This window comes from Hyperolius riggenbachi, chromosome 2 (assembly GCF_040937935.1).
Source record: "Hyperolius riggenbachi isolate aHypRig1 chromosome 2, aHypRig1.pri, whole genome shotgun sequence".
Taxonomy (NCBI): Eukaryota; Metazoa; Chordata; class Amphibia; order Anura; family Hyperoliidae; genus Hyperolius; species Hyperolius riggenbachi.
Genome location: NC_090647.1, coordinates 48,021,357 through 48,042,573, shown reverse-complemented (window position 1 = coordinate 48,042,573; position 21,217 = coordinate 48,021,357). Strand labels below are relative to the sequence as shown.

The following is a 21,217-nucleotide window of genomic DNA, read 5'->3' as shown; positions in this document are numbered from 1 at the left end:
TAGAATACATATAATATGTACAGAGTAGATGCATTAGGAGTGATCACAATGCACTCATACCTCATCCTGAAGGAAGGCAGGCACAGACTGGCTCATGCGCTTGAACTTCTCAGCGTTTTCCGGAAAGGAGTTCTCCACAGGACCTAAACAACAGAGAAGGTCACTCTTCATACTTGTATGAGAAAACCATGCCAAAAGTTTAGAAAGTGTGGATAATTAAACCTTGCAATGAAAACAACCTAACGGCCTGTTTCCACTACAAGCGGATTCTGGGTGCAGAAAATCTGACTCCAATGAATGCCAGTGGGCCAGTTTCCACTAAACACAAATTTTTCTGATGCAGATTTCCCATAGGCATCCATCGAAGTCAGTTTTCTTCATCCAGAATCTGCGTGTAGTGGAAAAAGGCCCTAAGCCAACGGTGCGAGACCCACAGTCTCTTCCTCAGGGCATTAAAAGGCGTGTACACACACCATACTTCCACAAACAGCAGGTCCGCCAGACCCTCCCGCTGGGCGGACGTTCTGCCGACAGTAGCACCTGTGTACGCGCAGCGGATCGTTCAGAAACAGCCTCATCAGTCTGCTGACAGCGTGTACACCTGTACTACTGCCGGCAGAATGTCCGCCCAGCGGGAGGGTCTGGCGGACCCTTGCAAAAGTATAGCGTGTGTACGCGCCTTAACAGCTGCAGCCACTGGAGTGTAATGGCATCAGTTGCATTATTTACACAGATGCATTCAACAGACTAATGTCCTGAAGAAAAGATCAGGGGTCAGGAAATGTTGGTTAAGTTGTCTGCCTGAATAAAGCTCATCACATATTAAAGGGAACCTAAAGCGTGAGGTGTATGGAGGCTGCCATATTTAATCCCTTTTAAACAATACCAGTTGCCTGGCTGTCTTGCTGATCCTTTGCCTCTAATACTTTTAGCCATAGGCCCTGAACAAGCATGCAGATCAGATCAGGTGTTTGACATTGTCAGACCTGACAAGATTAGCTGCAAGTTTCTTTCTGGTGTTATTCAGACACTTCTGCAGTCAAAGAGATCATCAGGAATGCCAGGCAACTGGTATTGTTTAAAAGGAAATAAATATGGCAGCCTCCATATCTCTCTCACTTCGGGCGCCCTTTAAGTGCCAGCCTATTGCATCTTGTTAATGAGTTTTTGTGCATTGTAGACCAATACATCTACTCAGTATATTTATATCTGGCTGCATCCTGTGGCTACTCTTCCTGTTGAGACAACAGTGCGATTTTACTGTTGAGGAAGCTGTACACGCTCCTCCCCCTAATACCACCAACCCCCACATGAAGAAATTAGAGGAACTCCAAAGGGAGCACAAACCAGTAAAATCCAGTCTTTTCCTGTCAGAACAGATAACCTGGTCGCACCCACCACCTCCCTGTGTGAAGAAGCCCTTAACCCTCTGTAGCCAACACTGCAGATACATTAGAAACTCATTGATAGAAATCTGCTGAGTTGCAGTGCTGGCCACAAAGTGTTAACTTCTCAGCAGCACAGAGAGGCGCTGGAGAGTGAGCGCTGCCAGTCTCATGCTATAGAGAGACCTCTGGGTCACATGATTAAGTTATCAAAAGGGAATTTCCATGAAATGGCAGGATTAAAGATGAAAGTTATGTGAGAAATGGCACGTACCCTAGTACTCTACTCAACAATAAAAAGTCTGGTGAGTGAGAGAAGGCTTTAAGTCAAGAGGTAACCAAATTTACCATCTTTTCCAACTTAACTAGTACCCTCACTGGGCATCTATAGAACTCATTAACTATTGGATTGCAGCCTGGTCACCTGGCAAACAATACTGCCCATTTCTGTGGCCGAAGATGAACTTCAATGTTAGATTTGCATCTTCTAATTAGGTTAAGGCACCATATAACAAGAGGTGTGGGATGTTTCAAACATCCAATGTTTTCACAGTACAGTAGTAAAACAAAGTACAGAAGGAATACTATGGAGTCCGGTACCTGTTGTGTCCTCAGTTGGACTGCTTGCATTTATTTGATCTGTCCAGGAAAAAGCATAAAAGTAAGAAAAACAAAACAGCCAATCACAGTTTAGCCATGTCCAGTGCTGCATGCAGACTGTTTGGTTAATGCAGGTATGTGGAGAGACACATGCTAGGATACATTTATAGACCAACAATAATGGACTCCAATCAGGAATAAGTGGCAAAAATACAATGTAGAAGCTAGCATACACTGTCATAAGAAAAAAAAGGCTACTTGTTATGGATCTATATGCAACTATGTATAGACATGACATTATGCTTAATTTAAAGGGTTTGTATACTTACAGTTAAATGTCCTTAGAATAAATATCTTTATCTTAGTAGTAATACAATAAACTTAGATACCGGTAATTTTAGCTCAATTTTGAGATACTGGGATATAATCTCCATTACCTACAGCATAGGAGTTGGGCCTGGGACCCACCAGCGCTTTTCTAAGCACTTAGGATTTGAAAAGCTCTTGCTATGTAATGCTATGGGGGATTTATTAACAAGAATAATCGCCACATCGCTCAAGTGGGATCAAACACTTAGCATTACATTAGCAAGAGCTTTTCAAATAATCAGAAGCGCTTACAAAAGTGCCGCTAGTGGGATCCAGGCCTGACTGTGTTTAAGCATTTCCTGTAGCTTTCTTATCTGTGTAAAGGACAACTGGAGTGAGAGGGATATGGAGGCTGCCATATTTATTTCCTTTTAAGCAATACCAGTTGCCTGGCTGTCCTGATGATCTACTGCCTCTAATACGCACAGACCCTGAACAAGCATGCAGCAGAGCAGTGGTTTCTGACATTGTCAGATCTGACAAGATTAGCTGCATGCTTGTTTCTGGTGTTATTCAGACACTACTGCAGCCAAATACATCAGCCAGGCTGCCAGGCAACTGGTATTGTTAAAAAGGAAATACATATGGTGGCCTCCATATACCTTCTCACTACAGGCTCCTTTTAACCACCTTTCTCAGATGCAAACATATCGCGACAGCTTACAAATCATACAGTTCTATACCACCTCCTATTTTAATGCAATTCTTAGAAAATAAAGAAACTTACAATTGTCTCCTCTGAGGTTTTCCTTCAATACAGAAAACTGTTCACTTTAAAGCAAACTTACCTGGGCAGCTGGCAGAACAATAGATGGTGATCACATGATGAGGGTACACATAAAAAAGGTAGGTGTGGCTTATATCTGACCAATAAGATCCCAAGTCTCATTCAAATGGTAGGATTAGCAAGAATCCCCCCCCCCCCCCCCCCAAAAAAAAAACAACAACAAAAAAACAAAAACAAATCCCCCATCTGGTATGGGAAGCGGCCTTGTTGGTTACAGTAAGTGCAGTAGTCCATAGAGCTCATCCTGACGCCTCCTCCATCAATCTAGTTACACTGATTACATTGGAGGAGGTTCTGAAATCTGATAGGTTGCTATAGGTTAGTGCACAGTGCTTTGCTGCATAAAACAGACACAAGATGTTGGCACTGCCCAGATCAGATGAAGGTTCTTAATGGAGCCCAAATCCAGGAAACCATTTAATGTGAGAAGTGTGAAAACTGGTTCCAATCTGGACCGGTTATAATTTTCTAAGCGTTCTAATTTGGGAGAATTTCCCTCACTTCCTGTTGGGACACCAAGGTAAAAAACAATAATAAAGCTTATTCGAGCAGTAGGAAAAAAAAAAAAAAAAGTTATAACTGGTCAAGTTTTTAGTGCTGTTCCTGAATTCTGGCGCTTCCGTTAGGCCAAAGGGAGCAAGTGCCCCAGAGGGCCCCCACTCCCCGAGCACTGCCAGACCCTCAACCTCACCCTTAAAGAGGAAAGTTCGCGAAAAATATTAAAATTTAAAAAACATATACAAATAAGTACATTTCTTCCAGAGTAAATTGAGCCATAAATTACTTCTCTCCTATGTTGCTGTCACTCACAGTAGGTAGTAGAAATCTGACATTACCGACAGGTTTTGGGCTAGTCCATCTCTTCATGGGGGATTCTCAGCATGGCCTTTATTCTTTATAAAGACATTCCCTGAAAAAGATTTATACAATGATGCTGGACAGCCTCCCTGCTCACCGTACACTTTTTTTGGCAGTTGGACGGAGCAACTGCCATTCACTAAGTGCTTTTAAAAATAAAGAAAACCCTAAGAACCCCCCTATGAGAAGATGGGCTAGTCCAAAATCAGTAACGTCAGATTTCAGCTACGTACTATAAATGACATCAACATAGGAGAAAAGTAATTTATGGCTCATTTTACTCTGGAAGAAACGTACTTCTTATTTGCATATGTTTACATGTATTTTAAATTTTAAGATTTTTGCGACAGAGGTCCTTTAACTCTTAGGTGCTCCCCAAGGCCCCTGCACAATAGCGGCATTGTAGCTCTCCAGACTTGGTGGCAAGCACACTGCTCCATTTGTTCATGCTCCCCGTCTTCAACCCCCTGCATGCCTCTTGTGACCTTTACACTTTACACATAACATGTGCCGGGACACAAGAGGCAGGAAATGGGAAGAAGATGGGGAGCAGCGCACTGGCCGCCGGGACAGGTGAGATACAATCCTGTTATCATGCAAAGGCCCCAGGCCTTGGGGGGGGGGGGGGGGTGAATTTTCTGGGAGGGCCCCCAGGTTAATTTTGCCCCAGGGACCCATCAGATGTTGAGCCGGCCCTGCCTGGCGGGACTCTAACTTTGCACTTCTGGAGAAATACTGTTTATAGTGAATGAGGGAAAACACTCCCACAGGGAACTCCGGCATAAAGAAAAAAACAAAGCAGATTTTAGCTTTTTTTCCCCACCTGGAGATGGGAAAAAAAAAAAAAAAAAAAGGGGGGGGGGGGGGGGGGGAGGGGAATCAACACAAAAACAGAGAAACACAAATATACCCACATACTCCATAATATACAAACCTTGATAACCACAATTTCAAGCCCTAGCCTAGTTTTTTTTCTTTTATTAAAAGGACCACCATGCTGCAAAGCTGTAAAACACATACAGCGGACACATACATGTAAAGTCATTCAGGAGTACAAAGAACTGTGACTTTGCAGTGCGATTTACTCTAGGACAAAATGTACATATTGTATGTATGTGCATATATGTTTTACAGTTTTTCGGTAAAGGCAAAGTTTTGTATATTCCACATAATCCATTTTTGCATATAATGTCCTTGTCCGTGTGTGCAAGGCCGACTTTCTATGCTAGGGTCAGATACTGCTTAGTTAGACCAGCAGCAATCTGTGCTGTTTCCAAACTACTCTCTATTTTACATCAGAGAACGTTTCTCCTTGTTTGCTCAGAAATTAGTTACAAGACAATCTGATAATTTGTCCTTCAACCAACAATCTAATTAATTTGCTGTAGTGAAGTGTAAATATGCCTTGGAATGACATGACTGCAGTCTTTTTACGTTTCTATTTATTTTTGTCCATGTTTAATGCATCAGAGGACAAATTTAGATATTTCTGGAGTTTCATACCACTATGAGGGACAATTCCAAGAAAAAAAATGGCAATACTCACCTCTTCCCTAGAAGCAAATTAGCCTACAGGTGACTCAGTGCTTGGATCCAGTATTATGCTTCATAGCCAACATCCACAGGCCCCCCTCCCGCTGTGACCCTGTAACCTTTACTTCCAGGGATGGCACCATACTATGCACTGTACTGTGCGGAGCCAGACGGTGTCCACTATGAAGGATAATGTTGGATCCAGGCATCAATAGAACGTATCTTATTAAGGAGGGATACATTGGCTGGTCACACACCGCAGACATTTACAATAGATTGGAAGGAGGAAGACCAGTTCCATCAGTCATCTCAGTCCTTGCAACCGAGATTTACAGCACGCCCAATCGATCCTTTCAACCGATTTTAGATGGAAAAAAATAACCGATCAGGTGGCCATGTTATATCGCTATCTGCCCGATTCAATTATGATCGAATTGGCCAGATATCTATACCGAAAATCGAGTAATGTACGGGCACCCCAAGTGAGGTAAATTGTCTTCAGAGGGGAGACAGTGCAGAAAACACCCCAATTCCAGCCCTTTTCTATTCTACTGGGCATGCAAACAAATACTGTCTGGAGTTCGCTAAGCCAGCACTACAATCTATCAAACCCCTAGAGAAGCAACCTAGCTATACAACAGTGTTTGGTAGAGAGACCACAGCTCTGTGTTGGTAGAATCTATCCATTATTGGCTGAGCCCCATGCTTGTATGAATACACATGGCAAAGATGCATCCTGCAAAGCAAGCGTGGGTAAAAGTACACAATACAAAAGAGAAAGAAACTTGCAGACAGACAAACCCTGGATGACCCAAACTGGATAGAGTCGTTTGGTTAGAGGACAGCCATGCATTTTAAACAGCGCAAAGACATTTTCTCAGCGACTCTGTATATGGTTCTTACACGCCACAGTTATTTTAGGTTTACAATGTCCATATAGAGCTCCAGGGTGTCTTAAGAGTTTGTTGTGGGTTTTTTTTTTTTTTTACTGATTTTGTGAGCTTTTTAAAAAAAGTTATTTTGGAATAATAATAATAAAAAATGCATGCTTCTTACTGTCTGAAAACCTGAAACAGGCATACAATGTGGCCAAATGAGCTAGAGAGTCTCCAGCAATGACAACATTGGAACGAGTAAAGCCATCGGGCCAATGAAATGTGGATGTACCAGCATTAAAGAGGAACTTTAACGCAGGATTGAACTTCATGTCAATCAGTCTTCAAGAAAGTCCAAAAAAACAACAAAAAAAACTCACCTTTTCACCCCGCAGACTCAAGGTGGATCAAACTAATGAATTACATGGCAAGTATCAAAACCCGAGGTAAGCGTTATATGGCATCTGCCATGTTTATTTCCTTTTAAGCAATACCAGTTGCCTGGCTAGCCTGCTGATCCTCTGCCTCATACTTTTAGCCATAGACCCTGAACAAGCATGCAGCAGATCAGGTGTTTCGGACATTGTCAGATCTCACAAGATTAGCTGCATGCTTGTTTCTGGTGTGATTAAAGGGGTTCTTTCGTGAAAAAAGTAGGCAGTTAAAAAAAATGTGACAGATGACAGGTTTTGGGCCAGTCCATCTTTTTAAGGGGGATTCTCAGGGCTTTCTTTTTTTCAACAGCATTTCCTGAACAACAGTTGCAAAATCTAACTGACATAATAGTGTGCAAGTGATTAGGGAGGCCGGCTGGTATCTTGCTATTTTGGCAGTTAAACTGCGGTTCAGGAAATGCTGTTGAAAACAAAGAAAGCCCTGAGAATCCCCCTTAAAAAGATGGACTGGCCCAAAACCTGTCATCTGTCACATTTTTTAACTGCCTACTTTTTTCGCGAAAGAACCCCTTTAAGACACAGATCAGCAGTGCAGCCAGGCAACTAGTATTGTTTATAAAGCAAACTAATACGGCAGCCTCCATATTGCTCTCACCTCGGGTTCACTTTAAGCAAAAGCTGCATAGCTTTGTACTGCGCCAGGAAGCGTCACTGAGTGAAGAATGTCACGTGTGAACGACACTCAATTGGGGATGCCGTCCTGACTTTATTTTAGTAAAATTAAAAAGAAAAAAAAAAAAAAAAGTCATTGGGTTGTTCATCCTCGGAGCATCTATTAGGAAGTAAAATATAAAAATTGTCAGAAGATAATCTTTAGAACATTAGGATCAGGTTATCTATCCACCACACCTACACAGTAGTCTAGCTGAGAAAATGTCAAATGGCCCTCAAACATAGAACATGCCACATGTAACATTGTTTGGTTTTGGTTATCAGAGATGGGACCAGAGAGATCGTCCTAAATGGCTAAACAGAAGATAAAAGGTTCACGAATTTCGTGTAGGACGGAGGACTCTGGTGCCATATCCTCAGGAGCAGCGCCGGGGCCCTGGGGCAGGCACCCTGGTCTCCTATGTAGGGGTTAGTGTCTCAGATATGGAGCATGTTAGCTGGTTTAGTACGGCCATAAAAGGCAGCAGACATGCTACATCCTCACTTGCACTTGTGGGGGAAATGTCCAGAGCAGCTTTGGAATTAAGCGTTTTAGCTGCGCTCCTTTTCAACGCGCTCAATATAGGGTGTGATTCATCCATACCTGTTGCAAAACAAAGCTTGTGAGCACTGCAGAAAAATCAAAGCACCATCGATACATTCACGACACTCGCAGATTTCTGATTATCAACCATTTATGAGATGTGAGGTAGTGAAAACGTGGCGTTACCCCAAGCAACCATACGTTTATTTTCAAACTATTTTAAAGCGAACCAAAAGTGTAAAACTAAACTCCATGCTGTCAGCTCAGTCTGTAGAAGTTATAATAGTGTAGTATGAATAAATGTGTAAAAACCGACCACATGTGCCAGAAAATACAGGTTTTGTTGAGCCACGCCAGAAAAACTGCCATGGCAGATTTCTGGCATTGCAAAGGCTTCTAAGGCCTTATTCATATTGCATTTCGATCGCGTTAGCTTTGGGGAGTTTTTGAAGCTTTTTTTGTGATTCTCTGCGCTTGGGTGAGCGGTGCATTTTGGTAAAAGCACTTTTATAAGCGCTTTTCCAGAGCGTTTTTTTTTAAATTCACTCCCTGATGCAAGTCAAGAAGTTAACGTCAAGAAGTTAACTCTTTGACCCGGAAAAGAATAAATACAATGTATTTATTCTTAAAAACGCAAACGCAATCGCTGCACAAAGATTTTGTGAGCGTTTTTCCTATACCTTCCAATGAGGCGGAATCGCCTCAAAAAAGGTACAGGCACCGCGTTTTCTGAGCGGATCGGAAACTAACCGCTCAGATGTGAACGCTCTCGTAGGAAATCATTGCACAATTGTTTAAGGATGATTTTGAAAAATCGCCTGCGCTTGAAAAAAGGGCAAAAACGCCCTTAGTGTAAACGAGCCCTAAGATTTTTATACAGGAGGGTGGGAGATAGCGCTTAGAGCAGCCCAGGTAAGTTGTGTGCCACTGAGCCAGTCAATTAAAGAGAGGAGAAGAGTGCAGTGCCAACTACAGTATTTGCGGTAACAGACCTGGCACATAGTGGAGCTGCCGCAGTGCTTCTCTCTCACTTAAAGCTAATGGTAATCGTAATTACAAAAAATAAAATAAACCATATACTAACCTAAGCAGAGGGAAGGCTATGGGTACAATAGAGCCATCCAGCTGCTCTCCCAGTCCCCTCTGATAAGCGCTGGCTGTCCCATTGAAATTCTCCGAAGGAGGCTTTGGAAACAGAGTGCTCCCGAAAACAAGCTGCTCTGTACTGAGCCTGTGTGAGCGCGAGAAAGAGAGAGGGTGCTCATGCGTGCGCAGTAACGAGCAAAGTGTCTTCAGGAGCACTTTGTCTAGCGAAGACTTCCAAAGCCTCCTTCGTGGCAGAGAGAGAGCAGTATTTGACCAAATTCGTTGAATACTGCTACCAGGAGTCGGCGATGGAACGCGGAGACAGAGAGAGAAGTGGGAACTAAGGCTCTACAGGACCCGAGCCTTCGCCCTCAGGTAGGCAAGTATTTTTTTTAATTTTATTTCTATTTCCATTCACTTAAATGCATAAATCCCCTGAAGTTGCAATGGGTGTTAAAAAAAAAAAGTGAATAGTCATAGTAAGTGACTATTTTTCACTTTGGAATTTACACTTTAGGCCCGCTGTAACAGGAAAAAACTGGACATGACATGTTTTGCTGCTATGAGGAATACCGCCATCTTCACTACACTCTTTCATAAATGAGCAACACCACAGATAGAGATTAAAGGAAAAAAATATTTTTTTTCCTTTGTTTAAGAGTTCTCCCACCATCAGACAACTTAATTTGCTTATTTGCTAGCTTGTGGCATCTTAAGAACTTTGATTTATTTATTTATTTTTTCTTCCACTTTTCTCCCCGCTTACTGCATTTCTTCTTACCAGATTCACTCACAAAACTGTCAAATATTAAAGGGTGCTGTTCAAAAAATGTTTAGCTTTTTGCACATTCTGAACAGTGTGGAGGGGAGTCGTAGCCAAAGATGCAAATCTCTGCACTCAAGAGGAATCCGAAACCATGCTGGTAAGTGAAAGTTGCAAGCTTAGCGTCAGCAGCTGTGCTAATCAGCTGCCCAGCAATTGATTGGTCGGGACTTGAATTTGCTAGCTGCAGCTTTCACTTCCTGTCGTGCAGAAATGTCCTTTTATGTCCAATTCTCTGCTTAACACGACTGACCATAATTCAAGCACCATCTTATTCTCATTAGGGGCATGTAACTATGCAGGAGAAAAAGCTATCCCCGGCACATCATACTAGATTCAGAGCGAATGGAAGTTCAGATTCAAAATGCTTAATTGGGACGGGTCTACTTTAAAGGGAACCTGATGTGAGAGGGATATGGAGGCTGCCATATGCATTTCCAACGCAGATTGCTTGGCTTTCCAGCTGATCCTCTGCCTAAAGGCTCATACACACATCAGACTATAGTCTTTGGAAAATGAAAGATCAGACTAATCTTACCACCCTTCCAGGTAGTATGAGAGCCATACTCTACACAGTCTTTTCTATGGAGCTGAACTCCACATCAGAAAAAAATCTCTGCAAGATGCTGCACACACAGATGCTTTACAGACACAAAAGATCAGTATCTGCAAAAGATCTGTTTCTGCTATATAGATCCGTTCCTGCAAATTGCAGTCATAGTCTATGAGATCTGCAGATCCTCATACACACCTTGTTTAACTGACATTCATCTGCAGATCAGACAATCATCTGCAGATCTGAAAATCCATCCTGGTGGATCGGATCTGTAGATGAATGTCTGTTAACCCACTGGGCGATGCAATTATATCGCCCAGGAGGTGGCGCAGCACTATTTTTTAAATTTTTTTATTTTTTAAATCATGTAGCGAGCCCAGGGCTCGCTACATGATAGCCGCAGCGCAGCGGCATCCCCCCACCCACTCCGATCGCCTTCGGTGATCAGAGCAAGCAGGAAATCCCGATCAGAACGGGATTTCCTGCTGGGCTTCCCCGGTCGCCATGGCGACGGGGCGGGATGACGTCACCGACGTCGGAGGGAGTCCAGATCCACCCCTCAGCGCTGCCTGGCACTGATTGGCCAGGCTGCGCAAGGGGTCGGGGAGGGGGGGGGGGGGGGACTGCACGGCACGGCGAGCGGCGGCGGATCGGCGGCGAGCGGCGGTGATCGGAAGTTACACGCAGCTAGCAAAGTGCTAGCTGCGTGTAACAAAAAAAAATTATGCAAATCGGCCCACCAGGGCCTGAGAAATCCTCCTGCGCGATATACCCCGAGCTCAGCTCGGGATTATCGCTCAGGAGGTTAAACAAGGTGTGTATGAGGATCTGCAGATATCATAGACTATGAATGCATTTTACAGGAACGGATCTTTTGCAGGAACAGATCTTTTGCAGATAATGATCTTTTGTGTCTGTACAGCATCTGTGTGTGCAGCATCTTGCAATGATTTTTATCTGATGGGGAGTTCAGCTCCATAGAATAGACTGTGTAGGTATGGTTCTCATACTACATGGAAGGAGGTAAAATTGGTCTGTGATCTTTCGTTTTCGAAAGACTATGGTCTGATGTGTGTATGAGCCTTTAGAGTACTTTCAGCCACAGACCCCGAACAAGCATGCAGATTAGATGTTTCTGACTGAAGTCTGACTGGAGTTGCCACATTGTTTCAGGTCTGCGATTCAGACACTACTGATGCATGAAAGATCAGCATGGCGCCAGGCATGGTTTAAAAGGAAATAAATATGGCAGCCTCCGTACCCGTCTCACTCCAGGCATCCTAATCAAGAGTTCTTAGATGTCAAGTGAAACTTAGATGCATAATAAAAAAAAAAAAAAAAAACTCAACCAACCAGCAAACAAGTCATCTGAAGGTGGACACAAATGCATTTAGTATAAAAATAAAATAAAATAGGCATTTCATTTCATACAGCAAAATGGAACACTAAATACTGTAATGTTAGACTGCAAGAATAAGATTGGAAACCTACATCACTCTTTGTCAGCATCTAAACTAAAATACCCACCAAGTTCAAAATCAATACTTTTGGACATTTCTCTTCGATACGGAGGTTCCAGATAAAGTTCCAGTGTGCTTCTGCGCAGTGAACTATTCTTTTCCATCGCAGGTGTACTCTGCTTCAGATCTGTGAAGGTTAGATAGGTCTCCGACGTGCTTTCTTGGCTTTCTAGATTTCTGAGAGCTTCTACTTTTTCTTGCACAGAAGCTTCCTTTCTTTTAGTGGGAATGTCAGAAGCAATGCCTTCTACCATAGTGTATTCGCTAAACCTGGGCTGAGCCGCCTCTGAGGTCATATGTAATGAAGGCACATTTTCTACAACTGACCCTTCCTCGTCATTCATGGCTTCTATTTGAAGTAAGTCTGAGCTTTTAGGCTGGGATATTTTTGTAAACACAATTGTTCCTCCAATTTCCTCTTCCGGAGGCTGATAAACAGAGGCTGCACTTTCGTTAATTGATAATTCTGGTTCAGCTGTCATTGTAGTAAGAGCAGGTTTTGAATCCTGTAACTCATTGTACAAATTTTTGAGTCCCTCATCAAAGTAATTAAATGGAGCTCTGGGCATGATAGTTGGCATTTCAATTCTTTCTTCAATTTCTTTTTTACACTTTTCTTCTGGTAGAATTAAACCCCCTTTGTTTTCCTCTGCCTTCTCTGCAACAAAAGCCTTGGTTTCCTTATAACCGTTCTGATTAAATGTAGGTTTTTCAAAAGTGATCTCTTCATCCTTTGTTGAATCAGCTAAAGATAATCTAGCCAGTTGTATGGTATTCTCAGTCTCCTCTCTTTGGTTCGACTGACTTGGACTTGTGCCATTGGTTATATGAAAAAGTTCAGCTTTTGTAGTGCCAACTTCACTGGGTGTAATGCGAAATGGTCTATAGACCTCTGCACTGTTCATCTTTTTTGAGGAGATATTTATTACAATAGGCTGAGAGGAGAATGTCTTTTTATCCGTACTTGGACGCCTCTGGATATTGCTCTCAATGCTTAAGACTTTACTAACGTTCTCTGTGGGTTCCTGAATGTCCATATACTCTTTCTGGTTTGGTACGGCATTTAACATAGGAAACTCTTCCAAAGACTCCCTGTACAGGCTCTGCAATCCTCCGTCAAAGTCCCCAGAATCACTTCTGGGTGGAACTATAGTTTTTTCAACTGTCTCATTAATTTGCTCATGGTTATCATTTTTGGCCATGCCCACATTTTCTGTAAAGTCTACGCAGCTGTTTCCTAAAGAGACAGACACATCAGAACCTACTGGAGACTTTTCATCAATTCCATTTTGTTTTACAATAAACAGTTTTCGTCTAGGTTCTCCCGAGTCACCGGGCAGTTTTCCCCCAGTTGTGACATCAGGCATCTCTGGTTGATTTTCAGATTTCTTAGGTATAGGTTTAAAAGACAAACTAGGCATCTCGCTGTCTCTTGATGAGCTGTCGTTTTTAGCAACAAGAAAAGCTTCCTGACCTTCTATAGCGTTACTTGGACTGCTGTCATTGCTTTTTTCTTTGCTAAGCGTTTTTAAAAGTGGAGCCTTATTTTTACGGTGGAATTTTGCTTCACCTGGCTGAAACTGAGAAGTAGTTTGGGCATCCTCTCTAATGTCCTCTAAACTTTTTGAATCTAGCTTTGATTTAATCTTGGCTACAAATGATCCTCTGCTTACATCCGGAGTAGAACTAAACTGTTTATTTTTGCTGTCTGAGAGTGTTTGAACATTTGAGATAGCATTGTTGCTCTTTAGCTTCGGATCTACGTTCCAGAAGCTTCTTAAACTCTGGAATGTGTTAGCTTTTGGATGGTCTTGTTTGCCATCATAACCATTTTCATTAAGAGAGACACTTCTCTCTGGAAGATTTTTGTCAATACTAGCCTCCTGTTCTTTTTCAAAAAAAGACTGGAATGTGTGTCTCTTCTTGAATTTGAATGTAGAGTCTGGTATTACTACATTTTTATCTACATCTAAGTCCCCATTTTTCACAGATTTATCGCTTGCTTTAACATTTACAGGTTCGTTTTTTTCTTTTTCCCAAAATGACTTGAGCTTATCAATAGGTGAGAATGGATTCTCTTCCTCTTCATCCACCATTACCTTTTTAAAAGTAACAACGCTTGAGCTACTCTGATCACTATCAACTGAACTAGTTCTTGGAGGAAGTGAAATTTCACTTGAACTAAAGATTCGCTTGCTACTGTTGCTGCTCAGAACTGACTTTTTAATTTCAGGCTGTGAGGACCTATCACCTTCCCAGAGTTGTTTCATGTCACTAACTTTCCTTTGTGGAACCGTGAATTTCACCAGATCCTGACTTGTGGAACCTTGCAATGCATCCTCCTGCTCTATGCTTTGAGGTCCTACAGCAACTAACTGTCCTCTTTCCTGAATTAAATTGGGAGTATCTACTTCAACTGCTATTGGTTTTTTAGGTTTTTCACTTAGTGACTGTATCAGTACCCCTTCTGCTTTCATGTCTTTATTACTATCAAAAACAGCTGAGTCTTTAACCTGTGGAGACTGTATATCTGTTTCTAGTACACGGTCTACTGGGCTAGACATTTTTCCAGATCCACCCTCACTTGTTCCAAACTTTAAGGGATATCCAGTTCCTAGACTTGAATTCATTTGTTCAGGAGGAACGGATTGATCTTCCATAACATTGACTGGTGTCCTCAGTTCAATATCTTCGTCACCTGACTGATCACGATCACTGCTTTCTGTGCTGCTGGACGATAACCGTGACTGAGGTTTCTCAGCAACTTCAGAAAGATCCTGATTGGAGGTGGACATTTTGCCAGATCCCCCACCACTGCTTCCAAATGCCAGAAGATTTGTAGGTTCAAAATGGTAGTTCATCTCTACTGGCGGAGACTTGCTTTCCGATTCGTTGACTGGTGTCTTTAATTCAACCTCAGGTAATTCTGAATGATCATCATCACTTTCTGAGCTACTAAAGGAAAATCTTGAATGAGACTCTTCAGGAATCTCCTCATTAGACATGGAATCAGTGGTCATTGGTATGTTTTCCACCGACGTGATTTGGGGTTGGTCTTTAGCATCTAGATCTCCATTGCCCTCTTTAAGAAAATCCAGAACTTGTGCCTCTGGAATTTGCGCATCACCCTGCATAAGGATTTCTTCTTGGTTAGATAATTTCCCAGTCCCTCCTCCACTCTTTCCAAATTCCAAGAGACCATCAGTATTAGAATTTAAATTTCTCTGCCCAAAAGGAACGGTTTTATTTTCTTCATTATTAAATGGCCCCAGGAGTTGCACATTTGGTATATCTGAACTATTTTGATTGATGCTGTGGGTACTGTTTAGTGATGACCTTGACTGAGGTTCCTCAGAGATCTCCGGAATCTCCTGACCAAAGTTGGAATCTGTTGTAGCGGCTATTAAAGGAGCACTAGTCACGTTATTTTCATTTGGCCCAGACTCCTCTTCATTTACACCACTGTGAATAATTAAGTCTGAAGAGGTCCCCTTTGAGGATTCAGGCATACCTACAGGTGATGATTGGCCATCACTTGTGTCAGAACTTCTATTAAACCAATCTAGAACTTTACTTATGGATTCATCTTGTGCCTTCATAACCTCAAATACATATCTATCATGTTTGGAGGATGCTGTATCACTTAGGATTTCCATTTGAGCTGGCTTACCTGGCTTTGAGTTTAAAGCTTCAGGAGATGCAACTTCTGGATTCTTATCTGTAAAAAAAGAAATGAATGCCTTTCTATAACTGTGCATGGAGGAAATGCTCTATTTATAAGGCTATAGAGGGCATAGAGGGGTGGCTGCATTCTAATAGGTTCTAAATACCTTTTCATTTCCAACTACTGGGTCAATAGTAAATTATCCCTGAAGACCAAATCTGTATACAGATAAGGACACAGCCAAGGCCGGGCTCTTGGAAACTGTGCAGAGTTGCTATCCATAACTTGAACAGTTATAAGTAAAAACTGAGCAGTTTCTGGCCACATAGCTTGTTGCCTCAAATAGAAAGCTATGTAAGATGTGGCTTACATCTGCAAGCTCTAGCCAGGATGTACTCCGCCTACTTGACTAAACACCAGTTGTCCAACCACATACAGTATAATCTCGTTATGGTAAACTCAGTCTGGCCACTTCTGGCCGGTCAAAGCTAGAAGAAGTGTCACTGTCCCTGCAGCCAATATGCAAAATGGATTAGAATTCAGGCCGGCGCCGTTCATCTCCCCCGGCTCTGGCTCCTCCCCCCCGAGTACTGGCAGCCGGGGACACTCGCGCCCCCATCCCAGAGTAGTTTGTCGCCGCAGGTAAGCAGAGCGGGAATGCTGAAGACATTGCTTCTGCCAGCACCCTCCCTGCAGGAACGAATGGCAGGTATACCTGCTTTCCTGCTGTGACGAACGGGGGAGATGGACACCCGCCTGAACTCTAATCCATTTTGCACATTGGCTGCAGGGACACGGACACTTCTAGCTTTGACCGGCCAGAACCCAAAGTGGCCAGATTTCAGGTTCTGGCCGTAACACATATTTATACATTAAAAGGTTGTTGTAGTGAACCTGCTGGGTGCGTGTGTCATGCATCAGAGACCCATGAGCCGTAGTCTGCTGTAGCCTGCTCGCTATATGCACTCGTCTGGGCCCATGTGGATTGCCCCCAAAAAGGCTGTCCGATGCTTGGGTCTGCATGCTAGATCAACTGGTGAGACCTATGCTTTCTGTGCAAGCTGCTGCCCGATTACTGCATTAAAATGCCCTGGATATTGAGCACTGTACTTGATGAAGCCTAGACACTGCCTGTGCACTTACAATCTTGCTCATTGAACTGAGGGAATAGCCCATTTGTGACTTGCTTGTGCAGGTTTGCCAAGTATGAACGTACAGCTGCATTCAATGAATTGCTTGTGCATGGCTGCAATGCTACAGTATCATCCAGACAAAAAGGGGCACACTATCAGTACCTGCATTAACTGTTGAGATGTATGCTTCCTGCACAAATTCTGAAGCAATAAACTTCTGATATAGTAGTAAACTACTTGGCCAGGTCCCTTGGAGTTTACTATAAAAAGATTCTACTGTATTGGTTAACTCACAGAAAGCTCGGTGTCCATACAGCAACAATTCTAAACCTCTTATGCACAGCAATGGTGTGCAGAACCTATAAGCACTGCTGAGTCACAGACCAGATTGGCTATATTTTCCTGAGCCTTACACAACCCTTGGGACAGAGGAAGGATGGACCTCTGCATCTAAAAAGTAATCAAAACACTAAAGAATTAGCATGAAAGGTTGTGCTGCACAAGGCTCTGACCAAGGTGGGCATCCTGTAGCTCAGCTCATGAAGAAGGTAGATTAATATAAGATTGGGGTTAAAGTTGATAAATATGTCCAGTGTTCTCCCCAGGCTCTTTTAGCCGGGTGCTCCACCCGGCTAGTTTTGGTGAGCACCCGGCTGTCATCGGCTCACCTCTCCTATGCTGTAAGCAGAGTTGTGCACAGAAGCACCCCTGCATTCTCTCATCTCGCCCCACCCGGCTACTTTTTCATGCCACCCGGCTACTTTTTCATGCCACCCAGCTAGAAATAATTTCTGGGGAGAACACTGATGCCTTAGAAGTTCCATGAATATTCTAAATCCAAGTACATCCCTAATATTGTACTTTAAGTTCAGCGCACAAGTATCACTTTAACACCAACTCCTTTCACATGTGACCTTGGAAACTACTCACTATGAACTCCTGAGTCCTTGAGCACCAAGCTGGGTAAGAGTGCTCTGTATCAAAAGGTTCACAGCCAAAATTTAAGGACACCTGAACTGAAAGGGATATGGAGACTGCCATTTATTTCCTTTTATACATTACTAGTTACCCAGCTGTCCTGCTGATCCTTTTAGCCATAGACCCTGAGCAAGCATGCAGCTCAGACGTACTGAAATTCTTCTGAAAAGTCAGAGGTCGTCTTATACGTTGGGTGTCATTGATCCCGGGTGATACGCCCTATCCTGTCAGATCTCGCTGCTGACAACTGTAGTGAAGGGGTGCAGGTGCACAAGTGAGGTCAGAGGCAGAGAAGGAGGAAATTGGGTACAAGGGTGGGCCAGACGGGTAAAAGTTTTACGGCCACAGCAAGATTTATTCTTCCATACAGCTCTGATAAACAGGTAGACAAGGAGAGCTGACCAATCCACTTAGGGAGAGTTGACCAATCTAACCAATCGCCTATATACTGTCTGTTATACAGTATACTGGGTACCACATACAGTACAGCATCTGTTCATGCATAGCACCAGTATATGATTTTCAAAAAATGTTTAAGTGTGCGTTGGATGAGGGGTAGTCTTACACGGCGAGTATATTTCAAACTCTATAGTTTAACTGGAAAAGTTGGGGGTTGTCTAATACGCCCAGTCATACGCCGGAACATACTGTATCTGACTGAAGTCTGACTTGATCCAAATACTACTTATGCCAGAGAGATCAGCAGGACTGCCAGGCAACTGGTATTGTTTACAATGAAATAAATATGGCAGCCTCCACATCCCTTTCAATTCAGGCGTCCTTTAAGGATCCAGAAAAAAAAAAAAAAAGTGGACGGTTTCTTAGGGAGGGGTTTAAAACAGACTGGGACTTTGTTAAGCGTGCACATGCAAAGATCACCATGTGCAGGTTACTGAATAACACATGCAATATTCGGAAGACGACATTGACACATAATGAGGTAAATGTATAGTAGGTCACAAAACTATTTAGAACAAACTGAAATTAAAGGTCAACTCCAGCCAAACTTTTAGACTCATACAGATGTACTGTATAACTGTTTAAAGAGACACTGAAGCAATTTTTTTTTTGATAGAATGAATTCGTTGTGTAGTATTGATAATTACTAGAACATTGGTAGCAAAGAAAATACTTATATTTTTATTTTCAGTTATATAGGTTTTTTTTTATAACATTGCATCATTCTCTAATATTTGCAGTTAATACACTACTCCGCATTTTAAAGGATTTTACAGAGCAGGCTGGTGAACTTTTGAACCCTTCTCTGCAGCGGAAAAAAAACAAAACAAATACAGTGACAGACACTTGAGATCTTCAGAAGACAGAAATCTCTGCGGCTTTGAAAGTCATGGATCTCAATGGCTCTTTTGCAGGAGTTTCTTCCTGTACTGGAAACAATATTAGATTTCGATCTCAGCTCCTAATGTTTTATTTTTTAGCTGTACTACAAATACAAATCCTCTACTTTTTTTGCTTCAGTGTCTCTTTAAGTGCTGAACGCATACATTAGGAATGATGACACCAATTCTAGGTGTGAAAAAGTTTTTTAGTTGGAGGTAGCAATCCCCCAGGCTCAATGACACACCCCGCTGTGACTGCCGGAGAGCCATCTCATTATTTAAGGTAATCCTAAGCACCACCTTCCTCTTGCCCATTAGCTTCCAGATCAAGCAAGCTGAACTGCAACTTGCAATCTTTGGCAGGTCAGTAACTAAAACAATATTGCACATGCTCAAAAAATTCTAGGGGATAAAAAGGAAGGAAAATAAGAAGGACATTAACTAGGTGTCCTGGAGGGAATCCCAGACATATTGGACCCATTACCGTACTTCCAATGTATTTTAATACTGTCAACGGATGGTGCAATGGTTAAAGGCTCTGCCTCTGACAAAACCAGAGTTCGAATCTTGGCTCTGCCGGTTTAGTAAGCCAGCACCTATTCAGTAGAAGACCTTAGGCAAGTCTCCCTAACACTGCTACTGCCTATAGTGCGCGTCCTAGTGGCTGCAGCTCTGGCACTTTGTGTCCGCCAGGAGAAAAGCACGATATAAATGTTATTTGTTTTGTCAACTTTAAGGCCAGTCAAACTCAACTTTTCAGCCAATATGGTTCATAGACTACCAGGCTGAAATGTATTATGGATCAGGAACTCACTGCTTCATAAAGCTGAAGATGAGGCTGGTGGCACTGCAATGTGTTCTACGGAAAGACACTCCCAGTTTCTTTAATGCAATTGTAGAGATCCTTAATGGATTTTAAGGATGGAAAGTAGGGCAGGGCAGCAATGCACATTGAGGGATCCAAGGAGGTATCCCACAAGTAAACCATTTTAGCCTTTGGCCACATAACACATGCTGTGACCTTTTACTTCAGTTCTACCTTAGGCCTCCACCCACTCATGGATGTGATTTGCATCTTGTGTGCCCACTAACAATCAGGAACTACTATACATTTATAGCCTCTGATGACGCACCCAGAGAGCTGTAAAACAGGTGTCAGGCCCAGCTGTGTTTGCATACACGCCATATGATCGAACTAAGATGCCTTTATGGACACCGATACTTCAAAAATACACGTGGAACCATTCAGAGCAGGATTGCTTTGGTCATCCAGTACTGCAGCAGAAGATAGGCTAGCTGAAATGAGGGTTATGGTTTACATGGGAGGCCGACTAGAGTGTGAAATAGTTTCTTACCCAGTAGGAAGTAAAATCTGTGAATAAGTGGGAAAACGGTATAAAGATTAGCTGCACTTTAACATTATATATTTGTCTGGAGTTGTTCTTTAATTAGAGTCTTAATAGGCTAAAAAAGGACAAGAACCCACAGACAGAAGACTTACGATGTGAACTAGTGTACCTGTCAAAATAAATCATACATTGACCAAGGGGTTAAATTAAACAAATTCACAAATGAACCATTTACCGTATATACTCGCATATAAGCCGACCCGCATATAAGCCGAAGTACCCACTTTTCCTTTGAAAAACTGGAAAAAGTGATTGACTCGCATATAAGCCTCCCTCTCCCCAGTATAGCCCCCTCCACAGTATAAATAGAAAGGAAGTTCTGAATTCAGTACCATTTCAACCCTTCATTGTTAAAATGAGGGTCTGGCTAGCAGTACAGGGATAAGGACAACACATATGGACTGGCAGGCTGGCATGACAGGGACATGGACAACAAGTTCAGACTGGAATGGCTGGCTGGAAAGTTAGGGAAGACAACACATGGACTGGCAGGCTGGTGTGGCTGGACTGGCAGGCTGGTATAGCAGGGACAACAACAACAAGAGTTGACTAGAGTATCTGGCTAGCAGGATAAGGAACAACACATGTCACTGGACTGACTGACTGACTGGCAGGCTGGCATGACATGTGTAACCACCAGCACAAGGGGGC

The 21,217-nt window shown here is 42.7% G+C and overlaps 1 protein-coding gene across 16 annotated transcripts in view; it reads right to left on the bottom strand.

Moving 5' to 3' along the window:
• SYTL2 (synaptotagmin like 2) overlaps window positions 1-21,217 on the bottom strand; it is a 206,458-nt gene that overhangs the window by 31,086 nt on the left and 154,155 nt on the right. For 12 of the 16 annotated variants that reach the window (XM_068266750.1, XM_068266751.1, XM_068266749.1 and 9 more), the window contains 4 exons: window positions 15,713-15,760; window positions 8,019-8,117; window positions 1,986-2,024; window positions 61-143 (listed from right to left, as the gene is read on the bottom strand). In XM_068266750.1, coding sequence (XP_068122851.1) covers window positions 61-143; window positions 1,986-2,024; window positions 8,019-8,117; window positions 15,713-15,760 — 269 coding nt within the window. The other 4 variants (XM_068266754.1, XM_068266761.1, XM_068266757.1 and 1 more) reach the window with 3 other exon arrangements.